The sequence below is a fragment of the Cucumis sativus genome, chromosome 5 (genome assembly GCF_000004075.3).
Source record: "Cucumis sativus cultivar 9930 chromosome 5, Cucumber_9930_V3, whole genome shotgun sequence".
NCBI classification, from domain to species: Eukaryota; Viridiplantae; Streptophyta; class Magnoliopsida; order Cucurbitales; family Cucurbitaceae; genus Cucumis; species Cucumis sativus.
The window spans coordinates 5,035,318-5,062,915 of NC_026659.2; the positions used below are offsets into that span (position 1 = coordinate 5,035,318).

Here is a 27,598-nt window from a genome sequence, read left to right on the forward strand (position 1 = left end):
CTGGGCCCCACATTTTTTAATTTTCTCATTATTTATATACGTGGGTCCCACACACTTCACTTTTTCTCATTATTTATATATACATTTAAATTCTAAAAATATCTTTCTTTATTAAATTAATTTATTCTTTTTATTTTTTCTTTATATATATTTAAATATCACAATCTTCGATCTTCAATTTTTCTTATTAAATTCATTTTTCTAATTTAATTTAATTCTTTCTTAATCAAAATTATACATATATTTTTTTTTCCAATTTTCAATTTTTTTTAAAAAAATCTCATATATTAACAAAACATGTTATTAAAAATATATTAAACAAATTAAAAGAGTAATAATAATAACTGTTATTATTATTACTCTTTTAATTTGTTTAATATATTTTTAATAACATGTTTTGTTAATATATGAGATTTTTTTTAAAAAAATTGAAAATTGGAAAAAAAAATATATGTATAATTTTGATTAAGAAAGAATTAAATTAAATTAGAAAAATGAATTTAATAAGAAAAATTGAAGATCGAAGATTGTGATATTTAAATATATATAAAGAAAAAAATAAAAAAAATAAATTAATTTAATAAAGAAAGATATTTTTAGAATTTAAATGTATAATATATATATTATATTATATGTGAGTATGTATATATAAATAATGAGAAAAAGTGAAGTGTGTGGGATCCACGTATATAAATAATGAGAAAATTAAAAAATGTGGGCCCAGTGTAGTATAAATATAAAAATAAAGAAAAAATAGAGTATGTGGGGGCCACTGCATGGAAGTCGTGTACCCCGTCCACGACTTCACCTCAAAACACCTATTTTTGAAAATAGTTTTGCATCTACCCTATTTTTGAAATATGTTTCAAATTTTACATTATTTTTAAAAAAAATCCGAGTACGGAAGTTATTTGTAAGTAAAATAAAATATATTTCCAGTAAAAAGAAATTAAGTTAATTATTATTTTTTAATTATCGATAACAATTCCTCATTTCTTTGAAAGTTAAATAAAAATGATTATTTAACTAAATAATATATAATAAATAACAAATAATAATCTCTGTGGGGTGGGGATGTTCGCGGAGCTCCAAAACCCTAACCAAAGCCCTTTCTTCATTTTCTTCCTTCCAAATCCCAAAATGTCCAAAATTTCCTCCACATTTCTTCTACATTTCATCCATAAACGTTTTCTCACTGCCATTTCTACTCCTACATTGCCTTTACCCTCTGTTTCTACCATCCAATTCCTCACTAATTCATGTGCCCTTTCTTCAGGATCTCCTACCTCCGCCGGTCGAAAGCTCCAATTCGATGAAAAAAACATCCAGCAGTACGAAGCCATTATCGGTTTCTTCAGATCACATGGATTCGAGAATCCACAGATCGCCAATTTGGTCTCGAGGCACCCTTCTATACTTCAATCCAGAGTATCCACCAATCTGAACCCTAAATTTGAGTTCCTCCAGGAAATGGGGTTCGTCGGTCCTTTACTTTCTAAGCTAATTCTATCAAACCCTTGGCTTCTTTTCAGGAGCTTAGATTCTCATTTGAAACCATCGTTTTCTTTCTGGAAGAATAATCTTGAATCGGTTGAACAAGTAACTGCTGCTATTTCTCGTTCTTCGTGGCTTCTAACTTCTGATTTTAAGGGTATCTTAAAATCTAACATTGATTTATTGGTCAGTGAAGGAGTATCTTCTAGGGCTATAGCGACATTGATTGTAGTGCAGCCTAGAACTATAATGCGAACAGTTGATAGAATGATTCAATTAGTGAAAACGGTTAAAGAATTGGGCTTTGAACCAAAAGCTCGTACGTTTGTTCATGCACTTAGAGTAAGGGGTTCAATGAGTGATTCAATTTGGAAGAAGAAAATAAATGTTTTGAAGAGTTTAGGATGGTCTGAGAAGGAGATTTTTGCAGCATTTAAGAAATTTCCACTTTATTTAACTTGTTCAGAGAAGAAAATGAGGGATGTTGCAGATTTCTGTTTCAACACTGCCAAGTTGGATGCAGGAACTCTAATTACTTACCCTGTGTTATTCAAGTTGTCAGTCGACAAGCGGCTCCTACCGATGTACAAAGTTCTTGAGGTTTTGAAGGTGAAAAATCTTCTTAAGAACAAAAAGATCGCTCGGGTGTTTGTACAAGGGGAGAGAGAATTTGTGGAGAAATATATTGTTAGGCATTTGGATGAAATCCCATATCTGATGGACATATACCGGGGCAATGTCACAGCCGAAACCAAATCTGTTGTATAGGATTGTAAAGTTGTAAGTTAACAATGTTCTTATAGTTTAAATTTGAGCATCATGGTGTGTGTTCAAAGGGGAGAGCACTTTTGTTGCTATTAAGCCTGCCGTTTCTTCTTGAGCTTATCAAGATCTTTCTCTCTGTGTTTTCAGGTGGGAGAGTTGTGATGATTTTGCATCTAAATTAAGGTAGTTTGTTAGGTAAATCCATTTGGTGTATATTTGATCATAGACATGTTAATCTTGAAATTTGAGGCTGGAGGCCTTTTTGTTTTTCCCTTCCTAATCTTCTACTCTTTCCTTGAACTTTTGTTAGGTTTGTAGACTAATTTTGAATCCAATAATGTTGAAATAGAGGTGATTTTTTTCATTCATATTATGAGATGAGAGACATTAGACTTTTTGAATATTCTGACTTGGACTCTAATTCTTTTGCTATTCCAAATAACCATATTATTATAAGATTTGGGTAAATGACAAACATTCTGATGAAACTCATTTTTATTTAAACCGTTTGAATCATCATAGGCAAGATTCATCAAATTCTCCCAAGTCCATTCAAGTGTTTTTTGGGTAAATTTTGGGTTTGAATTGAATAAGCTGGCCACAGCTATATCCACTATCATAATTCTTTTTAGTTTTCATTTTAATTTTAGTATTGTAATAATTCAAAATAATGATATAAATTTTATTTTGTTAATATTAGCATTGTATTACTTGGTGAGTGTATATATATATATATAACCTAAATTAATATTTTTACATTTTAATCTAATTTAATCTAACCTAAATTATATAATCAACAATTTATCAACCAATGACTAATAATGGAATGTAACATAAAACATGATTTTCTCATACATTTGAACATTTTTCTAAAATAAAAAATAATGTAAAGGTAGAAACTAAGGTAAAAAATGAGTTGAGATAGAACTATTGACAAAAATACGATAATTTTGAACCCACGACTTAGTTTTTATTATTAATATATATAAATAATAAAAAATAAGATTTAGTTTATACATCCACTTTATTTTAGAAAAAAGTTTTATAGATTGATAACGTGAACTAAAAAATAATGAAAAAATAGTAAAACCGTTTTTTTTCAAAAATGGAAAAAATAATACAAAATACAATAAATAAGAATTTGTGAGAACCTAAAATACTCATATATACACAGAATGTGAATTACTCTAAAATAAATCGTTATTACACTTCAATAACTTCATAAACACAATTACACATACACTATTATTTAATCAAAATTCAACCAGCCTTCATCTCCACCTTCCACCCTTCTCTTTTCAAGTCCAGATTGGGATTACATTTTATTTTCTTCAATCGAGTAAATCTTAAAATAACATCTTGAAGCATAAAACTCTAATTTTCATCATGTATTTACATTTGAAGTATCAATCTCATCTTCAACTCCATCATGCATTTTCAAGAAGAACAATATAAACAAATTACAGTCTCATAGTCTCATTTGAAGCACGCAAACACTCATCTTCATTTACCATCTTTCATCTTCTTTGATCTTCAAGTCTATAGCATGCAATGCAATCTTAATTAAGTACATAGTAACATCTTCATTTAAATAAACTATGTTGCAAATGTTATTCTATCATTACTGATAAATCATTGGACTTTGCTACAATTACAAATTTTTAACATTGTTGTTATTTACTTAATTATTATTTCTAAAATTAGGATCCATTATAATTATCCTAAAATTGATAAATCGTCCATATTTTCACTTTGTCCCTGTCATTTGTTTATATTCTCACATCAGAATAAATTTATTAATGACCATATTTTCGTCATTTTTTAAAACAATGATTTAATTTTATAATTAACTCGAGAATATGAATGTGATTTGTAAGTAAAATAAATAAAGTATTTCCTAATAGGAATAAATAAAGAGAAATTAAGTTAATTAAATTTATTTAATTATCCTTAAACAATTACTCAATTATTTGAAATCATTCATAATTAGTTTTCTATGGGTTCATCTCAGTGGGGATGTTCGCTTCGTGGAGCTCAAAACCCTAAACCCTTTCTTCATTTTCTTCATTTCAAATCTCAAAATGTCCAAAATTTCCTCCACATTTCTTCTACATTTCATCTTTAAACGACTTCTCAATACCATTTCTACTTCTACATTGCCTTTACCCTCCGTTTCTACCATCCAATTCCTCACTAATTCATGTGCCCTTTCTTCGGGATCTACTACCTCCGCCGGTCGAAAGCTCCAATTCGATGAAAAAAACATCCAGCAGTACGAAGCCATTATCGGTTTCTTGAAATCACATGGGTTCGAGAATCCACAGATCGCGAATTTGGTCTCGAGGCGACCTTCGATCCTTCAATCCAGAGTATCCACCAATCTGAACCCTAAATTTGGGTTCCTCCAGGAAATCGGGTTCGTCGGTCCTTTACTTCCTAAGTTAATTCTATCAAACCCTACGCTCCTTTTCAGGAGCTTAGATTCTCATTTGAAACCATCATTTTTTTTTTTGAAGGAAATTCTTGAATCGGATGAACGAGTAACTACTGCTGTTTGTCGTTTTCCGAGGCTTCTAACTTATGATTTTAAGGGTGTTATAAAAAGTAACGTTGATTTTTTGGTCAGTGAAGGAATGCCTTCTAGGAATATAGCCAACATGATTGCAATGCAGCCTATTACTATTTTGCAAAAGGCTGATAGAATGATTCGAGTAGTGAAAACGGTGAAAGAATTAGGCATTGAACCAAAGGGTCCCATGTTTGTTTATGCGGTTTTATCAAGGAGTTCAATGAGTGATTCAACTTGGAAGAATAAAGTAAATGTTATGAAGAGTTTAGGATGGTCTGAGAATGAGATTCTGACAGCATTTAAGAGATATCCACGTTATTTAACTTGTTCAGAGGAGAAAATGAGGGAAGTTGCAGATTTCTGTTTCAACACTGCTAAGTTTGATCCAGGAACTGTAATTACTTACCCTATGTTCTTCATGTGTTCGGTCGAGAAGCGGCTCCAACCGAGGTACAAAGTTATTGAGGTTTTGAAAGTGAAGAATCTTCTTAAGAACAAAAAGATTGCTTGGTTGCTTTTACAAGGGGAGAGAAACTTTGTGGAGAAATGCGTTGTTAAGCATTTGGATGAAATCCCAAATCTGATGGACATTTACCGGGGCATTGTTGCAGCCGAGACCAAATGTGTTGTATAGGATTGGTAAGTTGTAAGTTAAGAATCTGTCTTATAGTTTAAATTTGAGTATCGTCATCTTCAAAGGGGACAGCATTTTTGTTCTTCTGTTTCAAAGAAAACTGATTCTTCAGCTTTCCAAGCTGTAAGTTGTCATAGTTACCTTATAGTGTATTTTTCCAATGAATTTTTTTTGGTCAAGTATGCTATATTGCTCGTACACTTTATTTGTTTATATATAATGGCATAACATTATAACAAATGGAAAGAAAATATACTTGATTTTAGAAAATAAAAAATAAATGGTTAACAAATGGGAACGGAACCTACTTTCTCATATTCACCTAGTTAAAACTAAATGGGTTCTTAAAATTAAGAAGAAAGATTAAAAAGCTGTATTATTTCGAGTTGCTCCATTCCTAGGCTTGGTTATAGGATAATTCATATATTCAATTTATAATTCATATATTCAAAATACATGAAATTGAACAATGACAAATATATTTGGAAAATTTTGGGGTTTGTTATATTGTAAATAATTTATTAACAATATCGATAATTATTATTAAGATACACAATAAATATTTTTAATAACAATATGAAATTACATTTTAGATTAAATTCCTTAAATTCAACACAAATTAGGTTTATACGAATCTTGAAGATTTAATAGAATCTATTCAGCAACTGATAGAAGACTTTGAAGGGATCAAGAGTTTCAAGAATATCTTTCGGCTCTAAAGAGTTACAAGAGTGATAACATTTTGAATGTCTCCACAAATTGTAGAAGATATGAAATAACTGCAGAAATTATGTGAAGCTTTGATGATGATATGTGTTATTTTTCGAGTTTTAAGAGAAAAATAGAATTTTGATCGATTTTAACCATGATTGAGAAATTTGATTCAATTATAAGGTATTTGTTGTTATTTATTTAATTATAGGGTATTTGTTATTAATTAAATAATTATACTTAGGATTGAAGCTTTTGATTTAACTAGGACATTTAATACACTATTTCAACCATTTTTTTTTCATATTATTTTGTTTTTCTATTTTATGAATTTAAATAAAAAATTGCCGTAAATAAAAAATAAACCTTATATTGTGCTATCTTTCTCGTCAATCCATTATTATTTATAGAGTTTTGTCTGAAGTGAGTATATCTCGGTTGGTCTATAGATCTGGGCCTTGTCTCAATAGTATTTGGGCCACAAATAGGCATATTACTCCATTGAACTTGGGCCCAGGCATTAAATCCAAAGTCAAAACTATTTTAGCGTGAATAAAATTTGACAAATTTGATTGTATTTATAAATTTTGTTTAAATGTTGGTACGTACTTAATTATTATTATGAATCTAATTATTGAATTTGTAGTTATTTCGTTATTATATTTAATGATAATGACGAAGATACACGACAATATTAGAATTGACCAACTTCTCTTTTCACTTTTTAGGGGACACATAAACATTTTTAGTAAGTCCAAAATTGGATGTTTATAACTTCATCGTTAGCTTAAAAAATGAATGATCTAAAATTTAGAATTTAGAATTTGGTTAGTTGTACTTAGATAGTTGTAAGCATTTATGTCTCTACATAAATGAACATCGTAAGTTTTATTGACGTCTACTTAGTGTTTATACTCAGTAGTACTAATATCGTTTTTACTAGTACACATACCATATATGCATATATCTATAAGTTTGAGGACATTTTTTGAATTTGCATTGAGTGGGGGATTTCTTATTTGAGTTTGTTTGAGTTATTTATATTTGGTAAGATTTTGTTCATTGTTTTTTTAAATATAGATTAGAGTGATAAAATAATATAACCTATTAGTTACAAATTTGAAAAAATCAGTATCTCTATTGACCATAAAACGAACCGTTTTGAAAAATTCATAGATACAAATCTAGAAATTTAAGGATTAAATTTGTAATTTAACTCGATTTTAAATTTAACTAATGCATGCCATCATTTTATTTTTTGAGTTAAAAATACTTTATTTTTCTTGAGCTATAGTTGGCAACAATTTAGAGCATTAAAGCGAGCTTAGCTCAACGTAATAGACATCACCTCCTATCTAGAGGCAAGATGTTCAAATCTTCCGACCTCCAACTGTAAATGAGAAAATAGGATAGTGACTTTTAATTTAGTTTGTTATTTTAAAAAATGCTCCTTATAACTTTTATATTTTTAAAAATGAAAAGAAAATTAGTGACCCATCATCTTAGCATTTAGAAAGTTTTGGATAAAAATAAAAACTAAATCCAATTCCCAAGTAATAACATAGTAATAGTAATAATAATAAAAAGAAGTCAAAACACACTCTCCTCTCTCTCACTCTCTCACTCTCTCACCCTACATAAGAATACCTTTTCGCCTCCTCATTCTTCATATTACACCCACACACTATTAACACTCACAAAAACAGAAAAACCATATCCCCCAAATGGCACAAACCCATCAATTATGGAGACAAATCCTCAAAACTACGTCTTATTGGGATCAAGAGAAAGCCTTTGCCGACGACGTTGCCGCCGTGTGGCCACCCAGATCCTACTCCTGCACCTTCTGTATGAGACAGTTCCGTTCAGCTCAAGCTTTAGGTGGCCACATGAATGTCCATCGAAGAGACCGTGCTAAGCTTCAAAACCATCCTAACCGTCCATTCTTCATCAAACCAACAACTCCCACCTTTGATCTTCTCACTCACCACTTTTCTCCCAAAAACAACGACTCTCCTCCTTTCTCTCTCAAAAAACCTAAACTTGCTTCCTCCTCCTCCTCCTCCTCCTCTTCTTCTTCTAATTCTGAGCTCCACCTTGACCTCGAGCTCAAACTATAACTATTTCTACGTTCTTTCTTGTCTCAAAAATACCCGTATTCTCTTTTGAAAGTTACTTGATCTATTCCTACAAGACTTGGTCTGGGACAATATTTGCTTCGAGAGTCATTGGTAGTTTAGAACTTTTGTGTAATGTTAAGAGATTTGATGTTGTAACCTTTGAAAGAATATAGATATTTTTGAAACAAAATGGCGAAGGGTATATTATATATATTGTAATTTAGCATCATTGTTCATTTCTATTGTTATTTTAATTTCTTTGTTGTTGTTATCTTCTTCTCTCTTCTCTTCTGTTTATATCACTGAAAATGTGAAACTTTTTATCTTCTGGAAAAAGGCTTGTGAGGCACTGAGTTTCCATTTCATCCAATTGTATGTGCTTTTTTTTTTTTTGCAGTACTCTGATTCTCATTCTTTTGTATATAATTTCTTCATTCACTATGTGTGAAAAAGAGTTTTTCTCTGGTCCAATTTTTTTAGAACATATGAGGAAGGAAAAAGCCGAGATACTTCAATTTGATGTTACATTTTCATTGACACGTCAACACTTTCATCTATATTTTCACATCTAAGTTCAACAACATTGACTTGGGAGGATGAATTGAACTTTAAACAATACACAATATTTAACTTGTTTTTGAACACATAAAAAGATTCATTAATCAATATATACATATATTATCAGTATTCAATATATATTGAAAGTACTTTTTTTACCATGTAAAACCTAGAGAATTTCTGATTCTTACATATTTTGAGTTTTTACCTGTTGAGCTATACTCAATAAAACAACAAATTACAAATACACAAAGAATAATAATGTAAGGTGACAAAATGTGTAACAAACCAATCTGGATAAAAGAAAAAAAAGTAAATAGATATATGAAGCATTGAATTAATTATATTATTTGCAAAGTAATTGAAAGAATAGAAAATAATAAGATAAAGATGTTGAGATGGGGTTGTTGAATAGATTTAATATATATAGTTTATAATTTAAGAGAGATTATGTTTATATTTTATTTATATTATGGAGAATCACGGATTAGACATCTAAACAACTTTCCTCAATTGACTCTATATTATATTGTCTTCATTTCTTAGGTCATTTCTAGACTCAAAATGATATAAACAATTAATTACTTTTTGGGGTGTCAATTTTTTAGTCATCTACAAATGTGTTTATTTACTTTATTTAATGCTTAATTGTTTGGATCTTTTCACTTAATCATTTGTTCCCAAATTGATTTATTTTCGTATTATCATATATTAATGAGTATTAAATATGCAATCTTTTCTATATTATTAATTATGTTCACACTCCCGCAATACAAACTTCATTGACAAAATGCAAACCCAAACCCTATTCATTTATTCAACAAGTTGAATCTGAATGGGTTTCTTTTCTAACCAATATATGTGTGTATATTATTTTGTATATATTATGTAATTTATAGCTGTTTCTATCAAATCGTTCTCAATTCATTATCTAAATCTATATAGATAGTTTAGTGTTATTCGAATGTATTTTTAAATATAGCAAAATAAATTAAAATATTAAAAAATAATTTTAAAATACTATAATTTTCTGATTGTAAATGTAGCTAAATCTCTAAAGTAAACGTTGTTCAATCGTAATTATCATGACGGTTCGTTTTAAAGAAAAAACTAAATCAACCCTACCAAATTTTCATGTTTATATTGAAATAAGTTTAATCAATTCAAAACTTGTCTAACCCTAAGACTAAAAAAATATAAAATTTATACTTGATCATTAACTTTTGTAAGCTCTAAACTCAAGAGTTCACAGCTTCATTAACATCCCAAATATTTTCTCCTAGTTTTAGCTACATAAGAGTAGAGGAAAACAAAAGTAAAAAAAAAAAAAGGGTAAAAAAGTATAAAAGGATGTATGAGAGTAAAAGTGAAAAAGAACTAAAAAGTGGGTTTTGCAGTGAGAAGAGATATGGAAACCCCAAGCTTTTTGTGGTCAGATTTGAGAACTCTTCTTCTTCTTCTTCTTTTTGTTTTTATTCATTGCAAGTACCAGTGGATTTAACACAAACATATATATGTATATATCTATATATATCAGAATAAATAATTTAATAACCAAAAGAAGATATATAAATCTATAGATAAAAAGGTTTTATATTTTTATAAGAAAAGGTGATATGAAAAGGTCATATCTCCCTGATGACTGATAGTAAGGAACATACATCACTAACTTAACTTCAAATACCCCTTTTAACTGTTTTATTACCTTTCTCTTTTTCTTTCTTTTTTCCCTTTTCCTCTTTCCATTCCCCATAAATTCCCTTTTTCCATTTCCTAATCCAAATTCCTTTTTCTCTCTCTCTCTATGTCTTATCAAAATAGCTAAATTTTGGATAATAATGCTTAAATTATTATCAAACACCTAACATCTTAAATCTTTACTAATCTACAAACTTATTCTTCATAATTTCTCTATTAAACTTTATTATAATTTTATTTTTCATTTGATCCATGATCGTTAATACTTAATATTTATATTAATATTCAATTTGTGTGTATGTGAATGTCGAATACATTGTCGAGTTAAAAGAAAAAAGTTAAACGAACTTATTAGACACACTAATACAATTAGTTTGGTCGATTCCTAGCCAGTCCTAGTTATTGTTTTTGGCTTTAAATTTGTAATTCAACTTTCTTTTTTCAAGCAAAGGAGATCACACCAACTACTTTTCTTACTCCTCATCTCACAAATGAGAGAAAATTATCCAAAAAAGCCAAAAAAAATTCTTTTCAAATCAAACAACATATCTGATAGAATATAACAAAGTTGCAATTTATTATATATATATATATATATATGTATGTATGCATAGTTTAATTATATGGAAAAAGAGAGAACAGAAAGTCTTATCTCTCTATCAAAGCCACTATTTACGCGTCCTTTGTAATTCTTTATATCTTGCTTTAACCTACTGTTTGTGGGTTCTATACATGTCTTTATATATAACATAATGTTTCCTATATACAAACAAAATTTAACCTATGATTTTCAAATTCTATAGCTATGTAGACTACATACATATGTGCATGTAACATTTTACATTTCAACTTAATTTTTTTCTCATCATTAATGCTTTTGTTTTGTGTTGAGGAACTAAATATATGAATTTCAAATCCTACAGCATAGGTAGCCATATATATATATGTATATATATATTGTAACATTGTTAATAATATTTTCAACACTTTTCTTGTTTTGGATAACCACTATTAATGCTTTTCATGGATCTCAACCTTCTAGTGTTTGTATTTGAGGAATGGATTCTGACTTTCTAAATCTCAAGGGAACTTATAATTATGTGTATTTTGGAATGTAGGGATTGTTATGTTTGTTTTTAGATTGAGTAATTAAAATCTGATTTTCTCAAATCCATGCTTGAATTCTAATTTGTTAAACGTGAATTATTTATGGTAAAATTTTCAAGCTAAGCCTAGTGAATAATTAAGGATAAATAATAACATAGCTAAATTAGAGAAATTTATAGATAGTAGTAACAAATTTGAGTTTTCATAACTATGAACTGAACATGGGGTTAAACTTTGTTAGTTTATGAAACTTCTGAGTCCAACAATATAATTTCACAATCATCAAATCTCTACACTATATCATTATTTGTTCTCTTTCTTTTTAACAAACTCATGTATGATAGTATAATAAGTGAGATATGAAGATTTAAACCTCTCCAATCTCTAAAACCCTTATGCACACAAGTTTAAGCTTAGGAAAAAAAAGGTTGTGAGGGGACAGATTTAAGTAGCTATTGACTTTGATGTGTTACCAAAAGGGGCAAATTTAGGCAGCAACAAGGGGTAGAGAGGGTGAAGTTACAGAGGCTGCAGAGAGTTTAATACTCATTACATTGTTGCTTTACATTACACAACCAAAAATGCCAAAAACAAACCACTGTGCCTTCATTCTATTGACTTCTTCTTCATAAGGAAAATTGACGAAACATCACTTTTGAGTTAAATGAGTTTGGTTCTCATAGAAAACCCAAAGGGCAGAGAGGCATTACATATTGCTGTATATAGAGAGAATTTCATGTAACTCAAACATACCCATTTTGGCATTAATAGGCCCAAAAAAGTAGTACTGATCAAGTTTAAAGAGAGAATTTATATTGATTTTCCATGGAATTGGGCGGGTGTAGTATTTTCAGAAGATTTCACATGGGGTTTGCCTCTATTGCCCTGTTGTGCCACAGTTATGAATGTGTTTGGTTTGAAGGTTTCATTGGGGAATTTGGTGGAAGAGGTCATGGGTGTGAGGGAATAAATGCTTCTTAGTAATTTCTTTCTTATTCTTATTTATGGGGTTTTCTAATTTTAGACTATAAAAAGCTTTCATTGTATAGTGGTTTTTGTTTTGGGATTTGGGAATATAAAGTCAAGTCCTCTTGCCTGTTGCTTCCCAAAACCCTCCCCTACTCTCTCCCTTTTACTTCCTTTTCTTTTCTTTCTTCCTATGCCATGTTGCTTTCACATGTGAACTTCAATTATCTCAATTTTGGGTATGTATCCATTTAAATGTTGTATTATGTTTTACTTTCACACTCATAAAATTTAAATTGATGCATACATAAAAAGTTTAAAAATTTAAAGTCCAAATTGATACAACTATTAGTTTAGAGTTTAAATTGAAATAACTCTCAAATTTCAGAGTTTAAACTGATATAATTATTATTAGTTTTATATTTAAATTGATGCTATCCAAAGTTCGGAGGTATAAATCGATATTTGTCCTTTTTTTTTTATTTCAACTTCTATCGGTTGAGTCTCTTTTATAATATAAAATTTTGTTGATTAATAAACAATAGGCAACATAAGCTTAAATTACAACCATACATTAGTTTGTGTCTTTTTTTTTTTTTTACTTTTTGTAATTTGTTATTGGTAAATTTTAACATAAGAAAATTAAATATCAAAATATAGAGAACTAAATTGAAAACTTCTTTTAGAAAAATAGAGACTAAATTGAAAAATAAAAACAAAAACATTATAAATAGTTTACAATAAAATCATAAAAACATCAAACAAAATAGATTTCAAAAGGAATATATATAAATTTAATGTTAAAGTCATTAAAAAGTATTTATATTAAACAATATTTCACTCAGTTTATTTGAAATTATACAAAATATTATTTACAAGCTTTAATTTGTTACAATTTCAATAGCAGCAGAAATATAATCATGTCATTATAATCTTTTAGACTTTCAAAATTTCTTGTTTTGTTCCTCTATTTTGATTTTTAGTATATTGTTTTTTTTTCTTTCATTGGATAGATCTTTCCTTTCACTCGTCTAATGTTCATCTCTAATCTACGTGAACTTTTGAACTTATTTGAAATGATCTTCATGTTATTTTTACTAAAACACATACTTACAAGCTAGATCATGAGATTTTATACATATGACATTTAAATGATGGTAGTCACCTATAAATTTATCAAAATAACCCCATATGCATGTGAAGCTAGTTTGCCTACGAACTTCTTCTCGTTCTTGTCCTTCGTTACTTGTTCTTGATCGCACAACATAATACTCAAAATTTCCGCTCCTTGCCTTTTTCTCTCACTCATGACCAACTTCTTGTTCATCTTTCTCTTATATATATATATATATGTATATATCAATGACCAAACAAAAGTCAACCTAAAAGTTCAAGACTGTGTTTGGTCGACAATCTAGATTTTGTTTTATGTTTTTAAATTCAGTAAGTTTAACAAATATGTATTTGACACGACACTTGGACTATGTTTTTGAAAAATGGTTTTAGATTATATGAACTAAAGAGTGAGAATTCTTAAAACAACATCCCTATACGTTTTCATCGTATTAAATTAAAATTCAATATTTGAATCTAATATAACAAAAGCATAAGAAGCATGAAATACAACTTTGTGTAATTTAATCCATTACTTTCAAATTTTTGTTTCCAGACTCTAGATCCTTTGAAGGCTAGAAAAGATAAAAGATTGAACAAACTTTAAAAAAGTTAGAAGTATAAAAAAAATGATATTAAGATAGTTGGCCCAAGTTAGAATCCATCCTATGTGACAGTCTAGGCTATAAGGGCTCTCCAAATCTTTTATGTGCAGATGTTTCTCATAGTGTGGCTAATAGGCTACGGTGTTGTCCATTCACAAAATCATTAAAAGATCCAATAATTATCCATGGAATAGGTTATGTTTACCGAAGGAGAATGGGGAGCTCGAAAGGTTTTAACATGTCCCTAGTCACAAAACATGGCATTCATTTCTTCATTGGCATTAAGCCAAACTGTTATTTTTCAAATGTGTGGCTACCACAAAACCCTTCATGAGTTACTAACTTAAAAGATTATCTGGTTCGGACGAAGATATGACGGGTGTTTGAATCTCCTTCGATTCAAATAACAAATGTGAGTTTGGAAGCTTATTGATTTGTTCAAAAGATGATATTGTTAGTATCATTCCTATTTGTAGAACTCTCAATCAATCACTACAACAAAACTGTGATTCTATGACATTTAAAAACGGCAATGCATAAAAAAAATTCAGAAAATTACATTTTTCAAGCCAAATTATGGTCACTGAGACCCCAATTTGTTTTGAATGAATATGACATTTGACCTATTTCATTTCAATTTCGTCTGATAAAATACAAGTAATGCAATCAAAAGAATCTCAATCTCATTCTAATTAATTTCCATTATCATCGCAGCTCATTTTCATTACTTAGGTTGGTTTCTTTAAAAGGAGAGACTTTGTTTTTTGGCTAAGTCAAAGTAGGAGTTGAATTTTGTTGATATGTGAAGATTTTTATTCGTTTATTTATTATCATTTTCGAATTTGAGTCTGAAATTTGAACCTTTGGACCTCTTAGTTGATAAGATATTGCTCATGGGCTGCGTCAGATCAGAAGGTTTAATGGGTTCACTCATTAAAAACAATAAAATCGAACTGAGAGAGTGATAAGAGAAGCTGAGCAAACTTGAAAGAGTTGAGAAACACATTATTTAGCACAAAAGATTATTAAAGAAACACATCTGACCAATGATATAAGAGACAGAACAACGTTTTTCACAATTTGTCTAGTCTCATACCAGGTTCAAATCCATTTGCAGTGAATCCTCCATCAACAGACATGATCTGTCCCGTAATGTAAGATGCAGCAGGCAAGCAAAGGAATGCCACCAGCGACGACACTTCCTTTGATTCCCCTATGCGCCCGAGAGGAGTTCGAGACACTATGTTGTCGACCAACGTCTTATTTTTCATCAACTATGTGATAATAACCCTTGTTATTAGTTAAACATTCAAGAGGTTTATGGGTAAAAACACATACCATAAAGATGGACACTTTTAGACTCGAAAGATATATATGAAATGCAGAATTTTCTGTCACTAAATGTTGGTGGAAAAAAAAATTCAGGATCAAAATGTAGGCTTATCAAATGTTCCCTACGTGATTTGATTTAATATCCAGATATTTCAGAGAAAGGAGGATAAAATTAAAAGGACTGCCACATGCCTTGGTCCATGCACAACACATTTGTTTTCTAGAAGAGAGATAAAGAAGATGAGAGCAAAGAGAAATTATTATGCAGGAATGGTAGAAAAAATATTACCTTTTCTACAAGAGGGGTATTTATATACCAGGGTGCAACACAATTGACCCTGATATTGTCCTTGGCCCATTCACAAGTAAGATTTCTGGTCAGTTGATTTATTGCAGCTGAGTAGAAAATAAAAATGGGGAACAGTTTTAGCTTCTAAGAACCTACCATAGAAAAGAAGCTAAGTTTTACAAATAGCCACTTACATTTAGTTGCAGCATAAATGGAACCACTACCAATGCTCACAAGACCACCAACAGAAGAAATGAACACAATGCTTCCATTTCCCGAAGCTTTTAAAAGAGGATGTGAAAGTTGGGATAAATGAAATGCAGATTCAAAGTTTGTTGTCATCAATGTTGAAACTTCTTCCAAACTGTACTCGGCACTTGGCTTTCTTATGTTTGTTCCCACATTGTTTACCTACACAAAGAAATTGTCAGAGTTCCTATCCTAAGGATCATGTGATTAATTATCAAGGCAACGATGAGACATTGTTGCTATAAAAGATGGAGGGTTTTAAACTTTGAAGTACTGGAGGTCAATATAGAAGGCTTTCTAGCTTCTAGTTTCAATGGTTTGATTGCAATTCAATCAATATTTTACTTAAACAATGTGTAGGATATCAAGTATAGAAAAATTAGAGCACCTGCCTACAAGGACATTACTTTAGAATTTAAATCTCTTTACAGTGGTTTCAATTCATTATTCTCGTTAGAAGTGCAAGGAGGACTAAAGTTTGTCCCACTTTGAAGGACTTTTTACCTTGCTGAAAGTTCAACCATACATATATCAATAAATTTCATCTGTTCTTTTTTGATAAACTAATTTACATACAACATGTACGATTGTCATTGGAATTAGAACAAAATTATACAACGTACTTGGAATTAGAACCTTCTAAACAATTGCTTACCTACATCATTTGCCACTCATTCTGTTTGTAATCATGTTAACTTCCCTAACTCATCACTAACATTGCCCTTAATACTATGATAATATTTTAATATCATTTGGTGGGCGCTTCGATTATAAAGTTCATATGAATTCTTCCAGATTGTTTTTCACTTTTTGACATGCCCAATACCCAACTCCGCTATTCCAACTAATTGATGGTTTATTTTAGTTAACGACAGAGACAAGACACATAATAATTATGAATCTTGAAGTTGTACAACCACTAATTTGAAGGTAAATCTAAAAGGCAAATGACCAAAAAAAATGCGATGTAAAAGCTTCAAATTCCGAAATCAGCCATGCAACAAACAACACCCAATTTCAACCATATCTCCAAATGGTTTTTCCAAAATCAAAATGGGCAGAAGCAAGTTCACTAACCAGAATATTGAGAGTACCATTAAAAGAAGACGCCACTTCCTGTATCAGCTCCTCTCTTTGTGTTCTTGAAGAAGCATCACAAACCGATCCAGTTACCACATAACCCTTGGCCTCCCATTCCTTCAAGCACTGATTAAGGTCCGATTCGTTCCGGGCGCAGGTATGGACCGAGGCGCCTAAACCGGCTAGTTCCTCCACCACAGCGTGACTATAAAACAGACACATAATCGTAAACAGAGAGCAGAAGAGAATCAGAAGAGAATCAAAAGAGAAAAGAGGTTTCAGAGGAAAGAGAGTAGCAGACCCGATTCCGCGAGTGCCACCGGTGACGAGCGCGGTGAAACCTTCGAGAGACCATCGTGAATTTCCGGCACTGCCGCTGGCCTCCGCCATCTTTGCGCTCTAGATTTTGGGAGAAGAGTTTTCAATCACAAATTCGGAAAACAAAATTTAGTTGCACTCACACACACACATATATATATACGTCATCACAATGTTGTTATTATCGTTTGTTATATTTAGTGGGCATTTTCTACGCATTAAATCCATAGATGAATTAGAATTATATATTGGTGTTATTGTTATTACCATGATGTTTAACAATGACAATAAAACTTATAACTCACCTCAAACTTCATAATTATTTTTAACTTTTCTCAACTATCATCAATTTCATTCTTTAAATCGTATTAATTTTGTCAAAATAAGCAAAACTAATTCACACACCAACCATTACCATTACTAGAAATTGTTTTTCATGTTAAGAGATTAACATATTTATTTATGTATCTTTAAATAAATAGATCACAATCTATATTGTGTGTTTTATATGTAAGTACCACACATTTTTTCTAAAAAATATATCATATGAGATAAGCAATTGAAAATTTAAGAGTTCTAATTCAAAAGAAAAATGAATTTTTATTTTTGTCAAATACACTGCATTTTTTAAATATTTTTTTAGATTTTTAATTGCTAAATAATTGAAAGTTATATATATTTATATATAGATTAGATATTTTGAGAGACTACTAAAGTTAAAATTGGAAGTTTAGATATTTATTAGCTATAATATTAGAAACTAAAAACTAAACTTGTATAAATTGAATCTAATTTTAAAATAACGATGGAATAAATAACAAAAACAAAAAAAAATTATATATTGAATGAAATGTTTATGACTTGATTTTCAAAAACTAAAAACAATACCAAATTGGTTAGTAAACAAGATTAAAATTCAAAAAGTATTTATAAAAAACATGAATTTAAAATAAAAATAGAATTTGATTTTAGAGCATTTTAAAAAATAGATTAGTAGTAAACATGAGCTTAAAAAAGAATAAAAAAAATAAAATATATATATATATATATATATAGAGGATTAGCTTAAGAATATGGATTTTAGGTAGGTTGTGTGCATGTGTATATATATAGCAGTGCCCGTACGTGGCTCCAACAATTAATAAATCAGGAATCATCCTCAATGTAACTAACAATAAGCAAAAGAGTTAATGGTAAGTAATGAAAACAAATATACAATTTACGTATATAACTTAGAACTTTACCTAACTCAAACCTATCTCGTATTTTGTCTCTTGTTACAATTAAAGTGGTGTATTATGGTTAAGAAATTCTTGAGAAAATTGAATCTAACAACCTGGTTGGTTTATAATACCTTTAGATCTAATTACTCAATAACCCCTAAACAACAAGAAATCAATTCAAGAAAACAGTTTTGAAAAGATTACCTTGATTATCAAGATCAAGAGTAAAGAAAACTCGTGATTCAAATCACTTCACAAGAGGCTTGATCAATACCACTTAAATGATCTTGCCATGCAAATTCTAAAAACACAAGAAATTGCAAATGAAAAACTTTGCTCTCAACAAAGCTAAAGAAAATATTCAATTCATTAACTTATCAAATCTTTATTCCATGGAAGAAAAAGAGGCTTTTATATAGCCCTGATACCATAAACCCAAAGACATTGATGTAGTTCCATTCTTTCAAAAGTAATGTATTGCATAAACTTTAAATTAATAGAGGAGAGAAAGCAAAAGTTAGATATTCATCTAAAAACAAAAGTAAAGGAAGGAGATGTGAGCATTTACGAATATATAAAGGCATATTAATCTCCCTTTACTTCTAAATATTGATTGTTTGTAAATTGGTAATGGTATTATGTGTCATATTCATACTTTTAACCTATACTTGTATTATCTATAGAACTAAGATGCTAAGTTATCTTTTGATGATCCTTAGTTTCAATTTGGTTTCCATCTTGTGATTGCATTATTGTTTCAAAATGAAGTAAAATAAACATTATAATAGGATAGTTTAATTTGGTTTGATAGGTCACATTGTTGGAAAAACATAAAGGTTTAAATTTTAAACTATTAGTTGAGAAGATTATTTCACTTTGATTTTGATAAAAGTACACCAGCTGCCTAATAGAAACCTACACTTTTCTTTCTTGTTGAATTCAAACCTTCAATTTTAAGAAACAAAGATGCATGTCAATTGCCCTTTAGCTTTTCACCTTGACTTTAATCTATAATTCTAATGATTTAATTTCTTATATTTGAAATTGATTTTGTTAGAGTTTACTAAATCAACTTTTAACTTTAGATGCTCTAATCTTTTCACTTAATTTACCATGGTTGAACTAAAAGGTATTTTAAAAAGTAAAGTGGAAAAACAAAAACTCAAGCAATTGAACTTCAATGTGCTTTTTCTTAATTAGTATCAAATGAGATTTGAGAAGTTGTCTTTAACATCAAATTCGTGTTTAAAAAAAAACCACAACCCGTGCTTTCTTAGTTTGATAAAAACCTAAGGTGGACTAATCATAAGAATTTTATCAAATTATAGAGACTACATTCTTACGGTAAATCATTGGTTGACTAAAATATAACTTTTTTCAAATTATAGGAACTAAATTCATAATTAAACTTATTAGATAACATGAGATACGTCTTAAAATCAATTGAAAATGAGAGAAGTAGATTATGTGATATTTAAATATGATATGATATTAGATAATATGTATAGGGTTTCAATGATCTCAAATCTAAATTGACAGTGAGAGGATACTACAAAAAAATGTGTCTCTTCCAACATTTGAAATCGTCAGGAAATGCCCAAAAACGCATAAGGATATCAACTCTCGACAAGACGACGATCATTAGAAGATTCGTTGGGAGAACCCATCGAGAGAGGATTTCTCGATGGACAAAGGGGCGCTTTTGAAAAATAGCTCAAACTTCCAATGAGTAATACAAGTCGTGGAGAGATACTAACTTTGGACGACATATTCATAAGTGTTACAAATTGTCCACATATCCCAACGGTTATACAACTGATTGAGAGATATTTGCAACACACAATTCTTGGAACCAAGATTCCTGACGTGGACGATTCTGATTATTTAATTGCTTGGAGATGCGGGCATCCTTGTCACGAAATGTTTAATTCAATTTGTTTTTCTTTTTATTTTATTTGATTGATTTTTTAATTCTCACCTCATCAACCTAAAGTTGAGAACAAATATTAATCAAATCAAATGATTTTTTCATATAAATAACAAAGTTAGTTTTACACTTATAGTATTCTTTGTTACGAAATTATAGAAAAGTTTGCAAAGAAGTGGTCTACAAAATACTTATGTCGGGGATATATAAAAGAAAATGTCTTCCATCTCCAAAAAATATTTCCAAACATCATCTTCAAGCTTCATCTCCAAACAACACTTTTACCTACAATCACATTAAATAGAGTACGTTATATACAACATTCAAATTAGCTAATCGAGTTACCACAAAACCCTAATGAAAGCTCCAAAACAAGTTTGACAAAGCTCGATCTACCCCTCACAACATTGAAATAAGCAAAAAATTTCAAGCAAAAACACAACAACCCTATTCGAGGCTACAAAACAAATTACACAAAACCCAACTCACCCCTCAAAACAACCAAACATCCAATGTTTCAATAAAACATAAAAACAACCCAAGTAGAAATGCTCTAAGTTCAACCAAGCACATAAAGGCACGTAAAAGAAAACAATGATAAAAAAAAGTAACACTAAGCTTATCTCACCCCTCACTACATTCAAAACTCTAATCTTCTAGTAAACAAACGACCATCAAATTTAACTCTTCAATACAAGTTAGATAAAGTTGAATCCATCCCTCACAACAACAAATAGCAAAATGAATGACCAAACAAACGAAAACCTCCTTCAACTATTTGAAACAAGTTAGACAAAGTTGAACTCACCCGTACCAATTAGAAAAGTGAGTTTTAATGACACAAGAAAGGGTGAGATAGAGTGGGTCACTACAAATAAAAATATAAAATTTTTGGTGACATAATTTAATTTTCCATGGAGACAATTTATTAATTATTAAAAAATTATCCTAATAAAAAAAAAAAAATTCCCTAACCCCTAAACCCAAACTCACTAGAAAAAACCCTCACAATCTTTTTTCGCCGCCGTCTGTCTCTCTCTCTCTCAAACCTTCACAATTTTGCGCCGCCGTCTCCCTCCTCCGTCTCCCTCTCGCAAGCTCCCTAAAAAAATCTCTCACAATTTTGCGCCGCTGCCGTCTCTCTCTCGCAAACGCTCTACGGTTCAGCTTCGCACGACTTTCCCTCTCTCTCGTAAAAGCTTCAGCCGCGTGAACTTGGAGTTTCCCTTTCTCTCGCAGACGCTTCATTCCCATTTGAAGGAGCCCACCAAACCGTGAATTGCTTCTCCTCCCTCCCTCCCTCCGTTTCGCACTGCCTTCATTCCTAGGTCTGGTCCATTCGTAGAAGGCTCACCAAACGCCAAGTAAGACCTTTCTTCATCTGAACTTACATATTCGTGTATATTCTATTAACAAGTTTTCTGTAGTTCGTAATTCTTGTTTTTTTTTTTTTATCATCTTTTGGTGGGGTATGGTTGAATCTTAGATTGATTTTGTTTTCTTAATTTAGGCAATGCGATGTGCATTTGCCTCTGATTTAGAGTTTATTGTTTGGTTTTTTTTTGGCAATTTTATCTCGAAATTGATTGAGAGTTGGGATCTTATGCCTTCTGGTTTAGTTCAACTTGTTGTGAGTGGTTCTCGATTGTGTTCTTGTTCCCTTTGCAACTACAATTCTGGAGGGATATGGTCCCAAATTTCTTTGTTCTTTTATTTCCATACGACTATTGAAATTGAAATTCTCGTAGCTAAGTGCGTTTTGGCCGTTTGGTTGTTTGCAAATTATTGGTCTGGCTGATGTTCGTTAGGATTGTCTTAGATTTCTTTCATAGTAATAGAAATGGCTAAAGTATGAACTTTGCAGTGTTTTGATTGATTGGTGCATCTTGGTATGGTGAAGTTTTTGTGTACCTAGGATACAGTTTGGTTGTGTGTTAGTTTTTTCTTGTAGGATTTAGTTTTGTTTATAGTAGCTAATAGCTAGATAGATGTCTGTAAAAGTTCCCTGGCTTCTGGATTATTGAAGACTTTGACAATCGTTTTTAAAATTGTTGAACGGGGGTAACGCTCATGAATTTGATATTCTATTCTTGATCATAATTTTGAGCCCTTGTACTTGTCTTCGATAAGTATCATGTTTAAGATGCCTATCTTCTTAGTTAGGGAGATCGTATCCATTCTGCGGCCTTTATGAGTTGTCAAATTGTTGTCGAATTCTGATTGGTTAGTGAGGGGTGTCTGTGACGTATCATTTTGGCTGTCTCCATCTGGCAGCACCTTCGAGTGGTTGGTTGGATTTATTGAATTTTCTGATTTATAGATGTTTGTTGGGTCTATTTTAGTTTGCTTCTTATGAAAAATTGTTGTCTATTGGGACTTCTCGAACTGTTGTGTGCTAAAATTTTTCTTTTGATTTCTTGAATGCGTTATTCAATTGAGCCATTGTTCATCTGTATATATCGTTAGTCTTTGCTGACATTGCCTTGGTTTGTCCATTGTGGAACATAGAATGGATCTAGCTCACTTGATGGTCATACTTTTTGAATGTAGGTTTTAGTGAGTTTTTGAGGATTTGGAGTTATTTTCCTCGTTTGCTTGAAATATGACTTCAAGACCAGAACTGCAAGCTCCTCCAGAAATATTCTACAACGATGCAGAGGCTCGAAAATATACTTCATCCTCGCGTATCATTGAAATTCAGGTATGCCTACCAGTGATCTTTGAATGATGCCTCTTCTAGTCTCAATTTTGTTCTTAGAAAGTGTCAGCAATATGGAATGCCTAGCTCAAAGGGCACAATCTAGTTATGGAAAAGGATTTGTCGGTGGAAAATTTAATTCAGGCTACTGACTTTGTTCCTGGCTTTTTGAAGCAGAGTGCTGCGTCTTTTCAAATAATAGAAGTGGTTTCTCCATGCTATATGAGTTTTCTTATCTGTTTCCTGGTGTATGTTGAAGGCAAAAATCACAGATAGAGCATTGGAGCTTCTTGCTTTGCCTGATGACGGAGTCCCCAGATTGCTTCTTGATATTGGTATCTGTCTTTCTCCATGTCCATGTATACTATAACTCTTCGAACGTTAAAATTGAAAGCTTCAAGTTCATATCTCTTACAGACTTCTGAAATAGATAGTAAATCGTGGATGATGAGATGGACATGAATAGTATAACAAGCCATTTCACGTTCTCGCTGCTTTTGCAGTTCTTTATGAAACTCCGGCCAAAAGTGGATAGAATGATTTGGTTTGTTCAAGCAATGGATAATAAATATTTGGTTTTTCTCATGTGTCCTAGTGATGAATTTGATCATAATCTTCTATTTTTATTTCCATGCTTATATACATCCTTTTAGTGTCTTATGGATTATGGATAATGAATTCAGTGTGAATGATTCATTCAAGTAGACTACAGTGTATTATTGTGTTCGTTAAAAGATGAGTGGACTTTTACCATGCTTTTCAGTTAGGATTCAGATTTCATGTTCAATTTTGGTTTGTAGTTTCAAATTCTTGTATGCCTTCAAAAGGATTATTCTGAACATGTATGCTCTTTGAATACTTTAGGCTGTGGATCGGGTCTGAGTGGGGAAACATTGTCTGAGCATGGACACCAGTGGATTGGTTTGGATATCTCTCAATCAATGCTTAGTACGTGAATGATTTGAATTAATCTGAATATAATGTAGTCAAATATATTATTTACTTCTAGGAACTTTCTTCACTATGCCTTCTTATGTTTTTCTTTTTTCTTTTTTTAAAAAAATCAGATGTTGCATTGGAGCGGGAGACTGATGGTGACCTTTTACTTGGTGACATGGGTCAGGTACTTCATTCGTGAGATTGCAAGCTAATTAGTTTGCATTTGCCTCTTTTCTAAGAAGGCAACCTAGTTAATTGTTAGCAGTCAATTTATTTCAAAGAACGTTGTTATTCTCTAGTAACAATACAATCAAAATCTAATTACTGCATGAGATGAATGTTATCTTATTTTAATAAGAATCCCGAATCCCGAATTTTTGCCTTCTGGTGCAGGGCTTAGGAATTCGTCCTGGAGTTGTTGATGGGGCTATTAGCATCTCTGCAGTTCAGGTATAATACTTGGCTTTTGTTTGTGGTTATTGAGTGATCATCTATCATGGCAAGGTTGTTGTGGGGTTGAAGTTGCAAATTGTAATATTAGCATTAGCTTGCCTCATCCTTTCTGGTTCTTTTATGATTGTATGACCAATCTATTAGCTTTGGAAGTTGAAGACGTGAAGTGCAGTTCTTAACTAAGTGTTTATTTAAAATAAGTTGATTGTTTGAGGAGCATGTCTCACTTCCACTTCGTTCTTACAGTTAGAAGTTCTTTCCAAGAATTACTTTGATGAAATATATATATATTAAACAAATTAGTTTCTTGTTAAATTTTAGGCTTGTAAACATATTTCCTAATCCCTGTTCAATGTACCTGTGAAGTTAAAATTTCTGGACTTTGCCCTGCATTTATCTGACTAATTGATCTTCTATTTTTATTTAATTATTTTATTTGTTATAATTTTACAGTGGTTGTGCAACGCTGACAAGTCCTCTCATAATCCTCGACTAAGATTGAAGTATGTGGTACAAATTTCTCACCATCCTTAAGAATAAACTGCATGCTGCTTGAAATATTTGACAGATGGATGTGAAATGAAAAACGTATTTACTAAGATTTTTTTGCTCAAATCATTTTAGGGCCTTCTTTGAATCACTATACAAATGCTTAGCTAGGGGTGCAAGAGCAGTGTTGCAAGTTTATCCTGAAAACGTACACCAGCGTGAGTTGATTTTAGGTTTTGCCATGCGAGCAGGATTTGCTGGTGGTGTCGTCGTTGATTACCCACACAGGTATGATTATGCTTGATATTTTTAATTAAACTTGTATCTTGAAACCATTATTCAAAATTTTATCTACATTGCCTCTCGCTGATTTCAAGACAATGTAATGGAGGATATAACTACCTTGAATAGGATCTGTTCTATATGTTCTATAAGTTGTACAACCATGTGAGTCCAAATGTCCAAAACAAGGAGGGTATATGCTAACTTTATTCTCGAAGCTAAAAAGGTTGCTAGATCAAGTGAAACGCAAAGCAAACTAGGTGAAATCTTATTGTGAGTCTGGAAGGATGTTCAGATGATGTTGATTATTGGTTTAGTTATTAGTTATCTTATAGGAATTTTGATGGATTTCTAACACAAGCATTGATATATACAATACACAGTGCGAGGAGTAGAAAAGAGTACCTGGTGCTCACTTGCGGGCCGCCATCAATTAGTGCAACTGTTCCAAAGGGAAAAGATGGAGACTATGAGAGCTGTTCTGATGATGATATTGCTGAAGATGATGAAAATCAAACCGTATGTTCTCTTGCTGCCTATTCGCACAGCATGACTTTCTTTTGATATATATGAATATCATATGGTTTAGATTTGAAAATGACTGTAAAATGCATCAATCGGATTGTAGGTCCGTATGGCAGCACCAAGGAAAAGGCAGAAAATCACGAAGAGAGGCAAAGGAAGAGAGTGGGTACTGAAGAAGAAGGAACAGATGAGAAGAAAAGGAAACATTGTGCCTCCTGACTCGAAATACACAGCTCGAAAACGCAAGGCTCGCTTTTGAATATTGCATTTTTCATTTTATTCTTGTGAGATTACTTAGGCTATTACATAAAGAGTTTTAAGAATTATTGAGCTTTGATTGAATTTTGTCTGTCCGTCTTCAAATTCAACCATATATATTTATGTATATTGTGAATGCATTGAAGGCAGAGTGAAATTTTGTAGTATCTGTTATCAGTTATATTGTTGAGATTAGTTTAGTTTTTCTTATTTTGTTGTGTCTGTTAAGAATGAGTTACTATAGATAAAACCTTTATTAAATAAATAAAAGAGCGAATGAGAAATTACTTCATATTATAAATATTAGAAAAATATAATAGATGTCCATTACCCATCGGCCATCAAGTAAGCAGCCATCAATCAAGCCACGTGTCGTCGTTTTTTAAATACTCAGTATCCAACATATGTCATTTCATTAAACATCCAACATTCATGCCACATATCATGTAAACATGGTCTCATAGTGGCTATGTAATGCTACATTCTTAATGGTCATGTAATGCTAACTTAAAAATAGTGGCATTTGGTGGAGTTGTAAGATGCATTGAATTGCACGATTTTCAATTCAATTCCCAAATAAAAGGGAAATACAATTCAATTCCCAAATAAAAGGGAAATAGCGGAGAAGTTTTGAGATTTTTAATTACTTCTTTATTTTCTAAATTTATTTATTTATTTATTTGTATAATACATATTATATTATTTTATTATTAATATTATATTTGTTCAGTTTTTGTATTTGGGTTTTCATAACACTTTATCAACATAAAGCTACGCCTCTTTCGTCAAAGGTAGGTTCTAATTGTATATTAGTTTTTGTCTCTTGTTATGATAAAGATTATTTTACACATTTAATATATATTATAATTATAATATTTTATAATAGCATTATCATGATAAATTTTACGAAATTAGAATTTACGATTCTTCACAATCACGGTAGCAATTATTTGTTCTAGTTTCTTAATACTGAAATACATCTCGCCAAGAATTTCAGAAATAAAGAAGGAAATGCAACGACCAGTCAACAGAAAGCGAAAACCATGATTTTTCTTCGTCATCACATTCCTTATGATTTAAAATAAGAATATTTAACAATGAAAGATCCTCGTATATTGTGAAATAAATTGAAATTAAAATTAGTTAATCTTCCTCAAGCTCGTTATGATTGGATACATTCAAGTTCGTTATGATTA

General features: G+C 30.9%; 5 protein-coding genes across 6 annotated transcripts; 4 read left to right on the plus strand and 1 right to left on the minus strand.

Annotated features, from left to right (window-relative positions):
• Positions 1–1,049: 1,049 nt before the first annotated feature.
• On the plus strand, positions 1,050–2,627 carry LOC116403671. The gene is made up of 2 exons (XM_031885082.1): positions 1,050–2,274; positions 2,407–2,627. The coding sequence occupies exon 1, from the start codon at positions 1,075–1,077 to the stop codon at positions 2,260–2,262; it is 1,188 nt and encodes a 395-aa protein (XP_031740942.1). The 5' UTR covers positions 1,050–1,074; the 3' UTR covers positions 2,263–2,274; positions 2,407–2,627.
• Positions 2,628–4,250: 1,623 nt separating this feature from the next.
• LOC105435654 (transcription termination factor MTERF5, chloroplastic) lies at positions 4,251–5,644 on the plus strand. Its single transcript, XM_031885043.1, has one exon. It carries the CDS (start codon positions 4,341–4,343, stop codon positions 5,460–5,462), a length of 1,122 nt encoding a protein of 373 aa, XP_031740903.1. The 5' UTR covers positions 4,251–4,340; the 3' UTR covers positions 5,463–5,644.
• A 2,253-nt stretch (positions 5,645–7,897) lies between these two features.
• On the plus strand, positions 7,898–8,293 carry LOC101211622 (zinc finger protein 11). Its single transcript, XM_004151354.2, has one exon. The coding sequence runs from the start codon at positions 7,898–7,900 to the stop codon at positions 8,291–8,293; it is 396 nt and encodes a 131-aa protein (XP_004151402.2).
• Positions 8,294–15,243: 6,950 nt separating this feature from the next.
• Positions 15,244–17,825, minus strand: LOC101218095 (tropinone reductase homolog At5g06060). The gene is made up of 5 exons (XM_004150593.3): positions 17,592–17,825; positions 17,288–17,495; positions 16,156–16,372; positions 15,962–16,068; positions 15,244–15,614 (listed from the first exon to the last, which is right to left on the minus strand). The coding sequence occupies exons 1-5, from the start codon at positions 17,678–17,680 to the stop codon at positions 15,414–15,416; spliced, it is 822 nt and encodes a 273-aa protein (XP_004150641.1). The 5' UTR covers positions 17,681–17,825; the 3' UTR covers positions 15,244–15,413.
• Positions 17,826–21,725: 3,900 nt separating this feature from the next.
• On the plus strand, positions 21,726–26,622 carry LOC101217859 (18S rRNA (guanine-N(7))-methyltransferase RID2). Of its 2 annotated transcripts, XM_004150592.2 has the most exons (10): positions 21,726–22,122; positions 23,309–23,459; positions 23,716–23,791; positions 24,321–24,404; positions 24,524–24,579; positions 24,789–24,845; positions 25,302–25,351; positions 25,473–25,625; positions 26,003–26,138; positions 26,248–26,622. In XM_004150592.2, exons 2-10 carry the CDS (start codon positions 23,361–23,363, stop codon positions 26,401–26,403), a joined length of 867 nt encoding a protein of 288 aa, XP_004150640.1. In that variant the 5' UTR covers positions 21,726–22,122; positions 23,309–23,360; the 3' UTR covers positions 26,404–26,622. The 2 variants fall into 2 exon arrangements, with proteins under 2 accessions (XP_004150640.1, XP_031740856.1); XM_031884996.1 differs by lacking the exon at positions 21,726–22,122 and having other exon boundaries at positions 23,318–23,459; positions 23,634–23,791.
• Positions 26,623–27,598: the final 976 nt, after the last annotated feature.